Source organism: Drosophila montana, unplaced genomic scaffold, assembly GCF_035044405.1.
Source record: "Drosophila montana isolate Dmon_TW-CO22-7 unplaced genomic scaffold, ASM3504440v1 contig_2481_1, whole genome shotgun sequence".
Classification (NCBI taxonomy): Eukaryota; Metazoa; Arthropoda; class Insecta; order Diptera; family Drosophilidae; genus Drosophila; species Drosophila montana.
In genome coordinates this window covers 526,496-538,749 of record NW_026997351.1, presented here as the reverse complement: position 1 = coordinate 538,749, position 12,254 = coordinate 526,496, and the positions used below count along the sequence as shown (strand labels likewise).

Sequence of the window (12,254 nt, the reverse complement as noted above, 5' to 3'; positions counted from 1 at the left end):
ATATCAAGAAAGAAGCGCTTGACTGGACTCGCAGCAGCCTTAATACTCTTTGCGATGTTTTTCAATAACATATTTCAAATATATATTTATATATTATTATATATAAATATTATGTATAAACAAGTTAAATATGAGTTCCAAGTTAAAATAGGAATTATAAAATTCAGTTGTCGCTCGACAATTGAACTTTTCCTTCTTTTTCTAATTTCCAGAACCATTTTCTAAATTCATTTTCAACAGTTTTGGATTTAAATTCAAACATCTATTGAAACTCATCAATGGAGGTCCAAAGTTTCCAGATTCTATATTCATAACCTGTTTATCTTAATAATTTTCAAAATTAATGCCCCGAAAAACATAATTATAAATCTTTCTAGTACTTGAATCTGTTTTATTTTCTAATTTTAACGGCCATTTTTTAAATAATTTTTAACAGCCTTGAATTTAACCTCAAAAACCTATCGAAATTCGTTCAATAGTAATATTTATAGAAATACTCCATTCAAAATTTGTTTATTTTTATTATGTTTTCAATTATTTTCACTTCGCATGACAAACAATGTGATTTAGCTGTAATGGCCCTGGTAAGGGTAAATGAAATGAAAAACTTGAAAACGAAATAAAAATAAAGTAAAAGAAAAATTAAATAAAATGAAAAAAATAAAATAAAAAATAAACGTGGCAGCGTCAGCATCGACGTTGCAGTTGGCGTCGCAGTTGCCGCTACTTGGCCCAGTTTTAAGCTTTGGCAACTTAATAGGTCAAATTAATTGTCGTGTGCGATGCCCCAAAACAAACGGAATTCATTTCAGAAACGCACACACACATACACACACTCAGCCAGACAGCCAGAGACACAGACACAGACACAGCCAGAGACACAGACACAGACACACACACACACACGCGCGCGCAGCACGTAACGAAAGCTGCGACGTCACAGCGAAAAGCTTTACGTGCCTTGAAACAGTCGTCGCTGATAAAACCAGAAAATCAAACTGTTTCTCAGTGTTGGCTAACGCTCGACCCTTCAGTGTCTGGCCTTTTGGGCGACTATATTGATCTGCGCCCAAAGGGCTGGGCACAACAAATCGTGCATTTAACGCCTTCTATGGCCTCCTCACTGATAATGTGATTATGGATAACCAATGACAAATGCCCAAGCCCTTAAGGCTTGACGTTCAAGTATGTGCTACTATATACAAGAAAATAGTGCTCATCTGAGAGCTTCTAGAGAGTGCACAGTGTGGAAAGTTTCAGCCAGATGAGAATTGGAAAGGGGAAGTTGGGCACTTATGTATGTATGTATGTACAATGTGTATTGCACTTGTAGACATTTTAGGAGCATGTCAAGAATTTTAGGTTGCATATGAACTTAACAACGCACCTCCCCCCCCCCCCCCCCTCCCCGTCCTCACAACCAACTCAGCTTTGGACACAAATTTCGCATGTTCTTAAGATTTTCGCAAGTTTGCACTCTGCACTTGAGTACTCAAATACACACATATATGTATGTAGGTACAGGCATATGCTTGTGTATGTGTGTATTGGCATGTGTCAATCTGCCGCTAAGCACATTAACGAGCGCATCTAAAAAAAAAAAAAACTACAAAAAATGTTGCTTGCCGAAGACTAAATACCCTTGCATACAAATAAATCCAATGGCAGCCATGTTACAGTGGTCGAACTTGGTTAAATATGTATGTATGTGCCCAAATGCTTATAGCATAAGAAAGTTTAGTAAATGCATATTTAAATATTAAAAAACAAACAGACTTTTTTAAAGTAAGTCATAATATTAATTGCAAATAAATAAATAAAGCTGAAACAAAGGAAATCTTAGTGAGACTATTCAATATATTTTCAAAATAAAATAGGGTAATAATGCAGGAACTTAATTTCCGACCGATCACTCATATCACAAATACATACAACGTTTTCATGACACCCCCCTCCCCGACCCCTTGCATTAAAAAGGACGAATGGGTTGAAAGCTTCCGCGAATACATGTGTACTATATCGTGTATGTATGCGTGCTTGTTATTGTGTGTTTTATTATATTAATCAATAATAACAAATATTTGTAATCGAAATTATCAACAATTGGCAATTCAATAAAATCATCATATTTCCCACCATAAACCAAATCAATCATTTTTAGCTTGATTTTCGGGGCCATCAGACCCGCTTGACGTATGTATGTATGTATTTTTATCCACACATACATACATAGAATGTATATATGTACATACGTGCAGGGCTATATATTAAGCATTTTGTTGTTTACTGCGCGACGGGCGCGGAGACAATTGGAAAAATAACAACAAAAACTACGCCGTTAACAAAAAATTTCAACAATACATACATACGTACATATTTCTTATAAGAATAAAAAAGAAGGTCAGACAGCCACTGAAGTCGCTGTCAGCGTCGCAGTCACGATTGACATTGTTGACGGCGACTGCGACGTCAGGTGAGCGATTTAGTAACTGCATGCATGCGATAAGCACATAATCAAATTGATATCCCAACAATTAAAACGATAAATAACAAAAATACAAAACAATTTTAACAACAACAAGCACTAAGTATCACAGCATAAGGCACAAAGCCTAACGGAACGTGCAACAAGCCCGTAGCCGTAACAGGGGTACAACGGCAGCTTCATAACTCACCACACCAAAGAGAGAGAGAGAGTGAGAGCGAGAGCGTGCAAAAACCACCACACAGAGAGAACTCTGCCGACGACAAAGACGACGACGCAGCCGACGACTCGTTGGCTGGCTGACAAACCGAAACCGGCTTTGGTTATAAATAAACCTTTGCCATGCTGGTATTTGGCTTTCGAGTCTCTAGCGGTGCAGTAGCAGCAACAGCAGAAGCGAGCAAAACACAAAAGCAACAAACGGCGTTCAGCGAAAAACACGAACATACCGAAACCGAAGAAACCGCTGTGAAAAGAAAATACAAAAAAAAAAAAAAAAAAAAGACCAGACCAAACCAAACAAAACATAAGCAAGAAAATTTACAGGCACTCGGGCACAGACGATTTTTTTACATTGTTGTTTTAATTGAATTGAAACACAAATTTGTGCTCCTATTTGCGCATTTTAATTTTTATTTAACTGCAGGCAGCATTTTGATTAACTCTAGTGCAAAGCACTTGTGCTCTATTTTTTATTCTTGTTGCCCCTTGTATAAAGGCAAAACAAAATCAAAGGAAATTCTAATTGGAACAATAGGCCTGAGGCAAAACAACGATAAGCGGGCGTATACAAAACAAACGAGAAACGTCTTAGAAGAAAAAAAAATATAATATAAAAAAAAGAAAGAAAAAGGGGAAGAGAAAAACGCGCGCGCACTGCAAGTGTGAATTAGTGAAAGTTACGCGCGCGTGTGCAACGACACAGGCCACGCCCATACCGCCAAAAACGCCCACACAATGAACCGATCAAACAGTTTTGTCAGCTCACTGAAATGGTGGCCACTGCAGGGCCACAACAATCAGGCAACGCCAGCGCCAGCAGCGCCATCGAACGGCTACTCACAGTCGGCGCCCAGCTCTCCCACATCCAATTGGCCGCCGTCGCTGCAGCAGCACAAGCTCAGCGTCGGCGCCAATGTGAACGCCACATTTGGCAGCAGCGTCGCCGTACAAAAGCTGCGCGAATCCAAATGGTTCAAGCCCGAAGAGCAGAGAATTTTCTGCGCTGTCGTCGAGTGCGGCTTCATTGTGGAGGTGCGCAGCAGTGCCGCTGCCGAAGCCGCTGCCGTTGCAGCCGCGGCTGCCGCCGCAGCGGCCTCTGCCAATGATGCCGATTCCCTGGACATCGATTGCCCGCCCCTGACATTGGCGCCGCCACTGATTATACCCCGTAACGGCAGCAGCAGCATAAGCTTTCTCGAAGCGCAGGATGAGAACGAGACGCCGGTAGCGTCATGGTACGGCATCGTACTCTGCAAGGTGGCCAAAGGTGAGTACCGAATGCATGAAGCGACAAATGAGAGAAAAAGCTCGCGTCAAACTGTTTTCGTAGCGTGCACAGCTCACATATCAAACGGTTCGTTCCATTGTGTAAATAGCTCTCACAAGAACCTGAATGCGAATATACAATTCTTTTCATTTCTCAATTCTTATGGCCCATTTAATTGGCTTTTGGTATTGTACTTGACCCAAATAGAAGGATCAAAAAAAGAGAAGTGCTTTAAAATTGGTTTTTCTATTCGTTGATGATGATTAATCATATTGCAGACGTCAGAGCAATTAAGCTAATCTCACAAGTTCGGCAAATACTGATATTTCAAAACGACATTCAATAAAAGCACAAATCGTATGTACATAGTACGAATGCATATGTATGTACATATTTTATGTGTGTATTTATGTGTGCTCTATATACTATATAGAAAGGCGCTTTTTTATCTAATCGAAGACAACAACATTGTCGAGTGCCGCCTACAAGAACAATGGACATTTCTTAGTTTTGAAGAGGCAGCAAAACAAAGCGCCAGCAGCGCAGCGGCAGCGAACTTTGCGACGTCGCGTTTTGCACGCACGCACTCACAAACACATACACACACACATTGGCATCCAAACACGTACATACATACATAGCATACAATGTTTCTCTCACACTTGCTGCACCAACATGAGACCATTCACAATGCTGCGCTGACAGCTGCCAGAATATTCCATTTGTATGTGTGCGCAGAGCGAACACAAAATGTAAACAACACGATGAATATTTAAAATACTGCTGACAATACGCGCCTGTCATAAGCGGCAGCATCATGTGCTTTGAGTCACGCATGCAGCGTTTTTGTTTCTTCTTTGCTTTGCTTCTGTGCCGACGGCACGTCCGCCTGCTTTTGGGGCCAAACAGCGGCAAACAGTCCCCAGTCTTGTGATGCGTGGTGAGCATTTTCAAGTGCTTTGCGTTGCTCTTCGCCTCAAAAGCTTGCTAAACGTAGGCATTCACCACTGCGAGGGCGACTGTTGCATCTCGTGCCGCGAACAATTCACCAGATTCTGCGGTGGGTGTAAGCGCTCGTGTGTAAATAAGTGTGGTGTATGTGTGGGTGTTTTTCTGCTATGTCAGGAAAGCTTTTGCATTTAATTGCATGACTTGTGGTGGTTATCCTGAATTTTGTTACTGACATGACGAAACAAGTTGATATGAGTAAGCACACATACACATGCATACATGCACACATATGTAGATGGATATGACAAATCTTATGAGAATCCCATAAGAAGCATTTTACTGTTTGCTCACCTTTTATGGGCAAACAAACTTCATGCATGCATACATATGTATTTGTGTATACATGTATGTATGTGTGTATACATAGACAAAGATGCAATGATAAGCATCGCTGCGCTCGCGATTAACAAATTTGAATGGTGTAATTGATGTATTTAAATAGAAGCGTTGATAAAGCGCCCCTCGATGACGTCATAATCATATAGCGCTTATCTGTTTCGCTTGAATAAGGCTTATCGCAGAGCACACACAAAGCCCCAACAGGTGCCGCTTTGTAATGCGTTCAATGAACCAAAAGACAGAAAAATCAAAATGAGCATTGACGTATTGAAGGATTATGAGCAATCTGTAGATGAGCTCACTGCAAGATGAATTCTTCCCCTTCTTACGGCATTTCAGTGCTATGCATGGATGCCTCTGGGCTTACAAGACAGCAGTAGTGTTGTAAAGCAGCAAAAGAATGCACCCGAAACCACAAAATAACCCCCACACGTCCCCCAAGCGGCCGCTCCCCCACAAGTCACCCACACCTTTTGGTAAACAATTTAAAATTCGTGCAAATTAGTTGCGCATGGCAAATGCTTAGCGCCATTCAAAACATCAACAACAACAACAGCAAAACAGAAGAGTGAAAAAAGGAGCACGAAAGTGTGAAATATCAACGATGTTTATTGTAGATGATTAATCCCCATGTCATTCATAAAACAAAAACAATTGCGCAACAACTAAAACAAACACAATAAATTATAGCTCTGATGCTTTCAATGCACATTTTGTATAAAGGGTATCCAACTAATGATATAATATGACTGCATTATGCAAGTGTACAAAATGAAAAAGTTAATTAGATATTGAATGATTTCTTACCAGTTAGTTAGGAACTTTAGAAAACTTTAGAACTGTCCCCATAACAAAAATTTTACTACTCTTAAATTGGAGCAGCTAGAAGTTGGAATCTACAATTGTTTTGCAACACTTTTAAATATCGAATTCTATTTAAAAAAATGGCTCAAATATTTTTCAAATTCATTTTTGTGTTGATAAATTGTAAGCTCTGGAAATACAAATATTTTCAAAATTCCAATCTATACTTTTTAAGTTTCTCAAATTTGCAGATATTATGACTTTCTGTGAAGTGAAAGAATCAAAGCATTATCTGATAGTAGTACTCTATTTCGTAGAGTATGCGTATCTCAGGCTGTAAAACTTGGCTGTTTTTATCTTGACACGTCGTGCTATAAATTATATTGCGTTCATTTGTGAAATAAAATATTCCCAAATATAAAGATGCCAAGCCAATGACTTGCATTTAAACAAAAAAAAACCTGCATTACTTGTGCAGTGTGACCATAGTTAAATTGCGGCGCACTTCAACGGCCAGTGTTGTATAACACAAGATAATGATTTAAATGTTGAACCAATTGAGAGATGAGAATGCACCTGAGAATTGAGCTTGTCATTTTGAATTGTTGACAATTGATTGATTGTCAATATAACTGTTAATAATATACTATAATACGTTCGTTTGACAGACAATAAACCAAAACCGGAAACCATTGAGATATATTCTGTGAAAATACGCGAAAATGGCACCTATAAGCTGATCAAAATGTCATTGGCCGACATCTGGAGCCACGGCTGGGAGTTGCGCATCAACAATTTCGCTGACAAGGAGAAAACCCCGCACAACGAAAAGGACATACGCAATCAGGTACGATTGGAAATGTTTATAAATTTGTATGCTTATCTAATTACATATGTATGTGTTTATCAACACTGAACAGGTGTCGCTGGCGCGCAAGGCCAAACAGAGTCTGTGGAACAACAACAAGCATTTTGTGTATTGGTGCCGTTATGGCAGTCGCCAGCAGGATGTGCGCAAGCGACAGGTAACGACGAGTGCGAATCACGTGCTGCTGCATTTGATCAACTGATAAGCGACGGGACCTATATACTCTAGCTGTATATAGGTAGCATCATATCGTATAATTCCAAATGCCCGCCACACACTAAAATTAACCCACACACACACACGCACACCAACACACACACACACATTGTTGTAGTTGCAACAGCAAAGACTTGAAAACACACACACACACACACACACACGCGCGCGCACGCACAACTGTTCTTTGGTCAATTGTCAAATCGAAAAACAATTCTATTTCCATATTTGAATATCATGTATGTATGTATGCACGCGCATTCGGCTGATCTGAACAAAAGCAGAATCGATGCCAGCAGACACATATTAACAATTTATAATGTTAACGATCTAACAATTCATTTTTGTTTTTTTTTTGTATCATTAATTGCATTTTGGAGCAGCAGCAAATAGTGTCTGGGTACACAGCCAAAATTGATCAAAAGAAATTAAAAAGCGAAATTCAATAATTATAAAACCGTTGACTAATTACCAGAATGCAAAATCTTACAAGTAATCCCTATATCTTGCAGATGTCCGAGTGCGTGAAATGGGGCAACGTTGGCATGAATGCGGGCATGTTGCTGGTGCTCAATAATAGGCAAAAATACCACTCCCACTCAAAGTAACTAACACAAATACACACCTTTTTTTCTAGTGCATATATATGTACACACTATCGCACATATACACACACACACACCAACACACACATGCATACCACATTGCTTTAGCTAAAGGAAAGTAAAGACAAAAAAACAAAATCCAAAGCAAATTGTGATAAGATAGATCATGTTTTAAACAGCGACAAGCGACAACACACACAGCAGAAATATTTATTTACATATGTTCAATATACATATATACATGTGTATATGCATGTGTACATATGAACAATATAGAAGAAGCGAGCGCGAGAGACAGACAGAGAGAGAGAGAGAGAGAGAGAGCAGGCTCTTAATATGTTACTCTTTTTAATTGGCAGTATTAAAATAATATATCAAAAAAATAACTGGCCTACAACAGCGTGCACACGCACACACACACACACACACACACACACACACACACCTACTTGCAACTATTGTTTTTAATACATTTGCTGTTGCAACTTGAGCTACAATATGCAAAAACAAATTGTATTTAAATTTGTATATTTGACAGAGAGAGAGACACACTGTGAAATTCGAAAAGACTTATTAACAATTGGTTGTTTTTTTTTTTTTTTTTTTTTATTATAATTATTATCATTATTTTTATTATGTATTATCATAGCAATTATCATAATATACCTATTATATATTATTACTTTGTAATAGGAATAAATACTATGCAGGCATTATAATTTCTTCTTGTTTCTTCGATATAAGCGCAGTCTAAACACATACAAAATAAACTTTAAACAAAAAAAAAAAGAAAAAAAGAAAAAAAAAAAGAAATTTAGCAAACAGCGTTCTCAACACTGTTTGCAGCATACTTTTGTGCGCCGTGCTTAATTCCTGTACATAGGCACGCAATACGCAACACGCAGCAAATATCAACCACACACGCGCACACACAAAAAAACTCACCACACACTACATTCATGCATTACGCAACGTAACGTTACGTAATATTCGTTGTAATCAAGCAAAAAGTTTGTACTTCGACACACACACACACACACACACACATACGCATACACGCCCACATATATACGTTTGCCTACATATAATGTAATTTTGTTTTTAGTCTCTTAAGCGATTTTTAAAATATTAAAATATTTATATATAATATATAATATACGATATACATTTGGCAATGTGAAATTTGAATGTGAAATGTTTGTAAAATGCTTTATATTTGGATATTATTAAATGTTTACCAAACGGACAACAAATTTAAAAAAGAGTTTAACTTAATCAATTGAAAAATAAGCTGAGAACTCCTATCTATCGCCTTTCTAACTTCCAAAGCGAGAAGCTTACGATATCGCAGCAAGCATTTAAGCCAATAAACGAGCGCTTTTTTCTCCAAAAGCAAAATGTGTGAAACAAAAAATATTGCTTTCATTATTTACTAGTTTAAAAGTTTTTCCAGCTGACACTGATATATTATTATGTGTATTGTCGATACTTTTCATAACGGAGGTTACGAATTCTAAAGAAAATCCATATCCACCAAATAAATTGCAGCCCAGGGTTGCAATTGTTGATAGACAATAAACAACGTGAAGACAAGCTTTCAACCACACAATAAGCAGCTGTCTTTTACTTAATTTAAAACCATTTTGTGGACATTAATTTTCGGTACACAAATATATCTCGACAATCGGATAACGAACATAAAAGTTACTTAAGGTAAAAATTCAATTCAAAAATATAAATAAAGAAAAGTGCTAAACGTTTGTGTGGGTGGTGCGAAGGGGGAAGGGGGGGGCGGGGGGAGGGTTCAAATATAAAACACACCACATACATAAAACTCACCTCACGCAGCAATCCGAAGAGCACATCCGTTGAGAGCGATCGCTCGTGCGCCTCATCCATAATAATGGCCGCATAGCTGTCCAGGTCCGGATCGCGCAGACTCTCACGCAATAAAATACCATCGGTCATGTACTTGATGACGGTGCGCTCCGAGGTGCAGTCCTCGAATCGTATGGCATAGCCGACATCCTCGCCTGCAATAAATGCGATGCACATTAGTTAAATCTATGCAGTGTACAGTGTGCGTACGATATGATGAACCGATTTTTTGATAATTGTGTAACTAAGATCAGCTCTAGGTTTTATAGACAAGGCATTTTGTACTGACAAACCGATGGATTGAATGTTGACCCAATACAGAGTCCAACAGTTAATTTTTATGACGTTAGCGAACACTGTGACGGGATTTTGGGAAATTGAAAAGTATTTTATGAGAGGTTTCTAGTTATTTTTTAAAGATTTACAGACTTCGAGAAGTTCACGTTAATGAGTGGAAAATGGGTGAAATGCGGGTGAAAATGTATGCAGCAAAAAGACGGCAATAAAAGCTCAACAAAATATCTTTGGGACCAGGATTAACTATGCCTCGACTATGCTGTCGATTCGGTTCATCATTGAAGAAAGAGACGCCGCATTTGCAGTATTCACTGTACACAGTACGCACCCAATTGTGTGTCCATCTCATCGGAGACGCGCTTCGCCACAGACATGGCGGCCACACGGCGCGGCTGGGTGCAGCCAATCATGCCACGCTTGCTGTAGCCATCCTCGTGCAGATATTGGGTTAGCTGCGTCGTCTTGCCGCTGCCCGTTTCGCCGACAATGATGACCACCGAGTTTTCGCGTATGACATTGAGCAGCTCCTGGCGCGAGGCGAACACGGGCAGGAAGCGGCGCTGTTCTCCGATGGTTTTCTTTCGTGAGAATTCGCTTTTGCCGCCGCTTTTGGTGTCCTGCATGTCGCGCATGTGATCCGCAAACTTTTGATCCTTGCGATAGTCGGCGGTGTCGTGTTCCTTGTCGAATTTGGCATCATCGTCATCCTGCGGCCGCTGCACACCCATTATGTTGCCCAGCTTGGTGCCGCCCAGCTCCCAGTGTTTCTTTTGGGCCTTGCGGCGCTCTTTCTGCTCCCGATAATTGCGCACCAGGGCGCTGCCTTTGCGCGCCAGCAATGCCATATCGGAGGTGGGATCTTTGACTGGCACCACCGGCTCCGGCTGCTTGGTGAACACAATGCGTCCGTCCAAAAATGGTGGCACTATGTGATGCACCAGCAAATGGACGCGCTCGAGCGCCTCCTCGTCGAAATCGTCGCTGACATTGATCGAGGTGACAACGCCCGAGGTGAGCATCCGATTGCGCTCCCACAGCTCATTGTCCCGGTTGTTCTGTCGCTGCTGGGCGCTGATGCGCTTCTTGCGCTTCTGCTCCAGCTGTTCCTCGCGCCGGCTATAGTATTCGGCATTGGTGCCGCCAAACGGATTGTTCTCGTCATCGTAGCCCTCGTCAATGTTATACCACTCGCGGTCGAGGCGTCGCTGCTCCTCCTCCCACAGATCACGAGACTCGGCATCTCCCGTCCAGGGCGTGGCACCGCTGCGCTTGCGATCGTGTGCCCATTGATTATAGCGATGCGCAGGCGTTGCGCGCGCTGTGTCATCCCCATTGTAACTCCGGCCGCGACTGTGGCCTCTATCGGACCATTCGCCGGTGCCGTAGCCGGAGCCAGCGCCACGTGGCGTTGGGAAATCCCAATCAGATTTGCGTCCACCGCCGCCGCCCTCGGCATCGTCATCATCCCAGGAGCTATTTAATACACCACCAGTGCCACCGGGTGTGCCCGGCTCCCTGGGCGTATGCAGGCTGCGCACCGACGCAGAACGATCCCGATCACGTTCTCGATCCCGGCGTCTGCCGTCTCTGTAGGACTCTTGATCCTGTTCCCGTGCTCGCTTGCGTCGCTCGTCGCCGCGTCGTTGTCTATCCCGCTCACGCTCTCTATCCCTGTCCCTCTCGCGATCCCGTTTACTGTCTGAGTCATCGCGCGTCGTCTTGTGCACCGCACCCTTGTGCCGGTCCCGATCCCGTTGGATGTGCTCGCGCAGCCGTTCTCTGGCCTTATCCGAGACACCGCCCGTGTGCGATGGTGTCTCGTCTTTGTGCTCGCGCAGCTGTCGACTCAGCTTCTCGAAGCTCTTAGTGTCCGGTTTCTTAAAGGCGAATTCGCTGGCAGGTGTCGTGGCGTTGGGTGCGCTTGAGGGCGTGCCACCATCATCGTACTCGCTGTCCTGGAAGGAGATCAGGCGCTCGGCACGCGCCTTTTCAGCGCGTCGTTTCGCAGCTAGCTTGTCCAGGCCCAGCAGCGAGCCCTGCGGAACTTTGAAGCTGCCCCCGCTCCCGCTGGCACTGCTGCTGTCTTTGGGCCTCTTGAGCACCAGGCCGCCGCGCTGCTCCTGGACCATGGTGCCCTCCAAGCGATGCACGCCTGCATCATCTTCGGACATGCTATTATTACGCGATTAATAAGATTTTCTTTTGTTTGCGCAAAACGATTCATGCGCGTTTTACAATAGAGGTGGCAAACTATCGATATAA

At 41.8% G+C, this 12,254-nt stretch overlaps 2 protein-coding genes across 2 annotated transcripts in view; one reads left to right on the top strand and one right to left on the bottom strand.

The window, feature by feature from the left end:
* l(1)G0007 (ATP-dependent RNA helicase l(1)G0007) overlaps positions 1 to 12,254 on the bottom strand; it is a 27,153-nt gene extending 14,899 nt beyond the window's left edge. The window contains exons 1-2 of the mRNA XM_064682330.1: positions 10,321 to 12,254; positions 9,657 to 9,850 (exon numbers count right to left, since the gene is read on the bottom strand). Coding sequence (XP_064538400.1) covers positions 9,657 to 9,850; positions 10,321 to 12,163 — 2,037 coding nt within the window. The 5' untranslated portion in view covers positions 12,164 to 12,254. The remainder of the gene's footprint in view (positions 1 to 9,656; positions 9,851 to 10,320) is intronic.
* l(1)G0469 (lethal (1) G0469) lies at positions 2,836 to 8,630 on the top strand. The gene is made up of 4 exons (XM_064682426.1): positions 2,836 to 3,974; positions 6,797 to 6,975; positions 7,049 to 7,153; positions 7,725 to 8,630. Exons 1-4 carry the CDS (start codon positions 3,443 to 3,445, stop codon positions 7,818 to 7,820), a joined length of 912 nt encoding a protein of 303 aa, XP_064538496.1. The 5' UTR covers positions 2,836 to 3,442; the 3' UTR covers positions 7,821 to 8,630.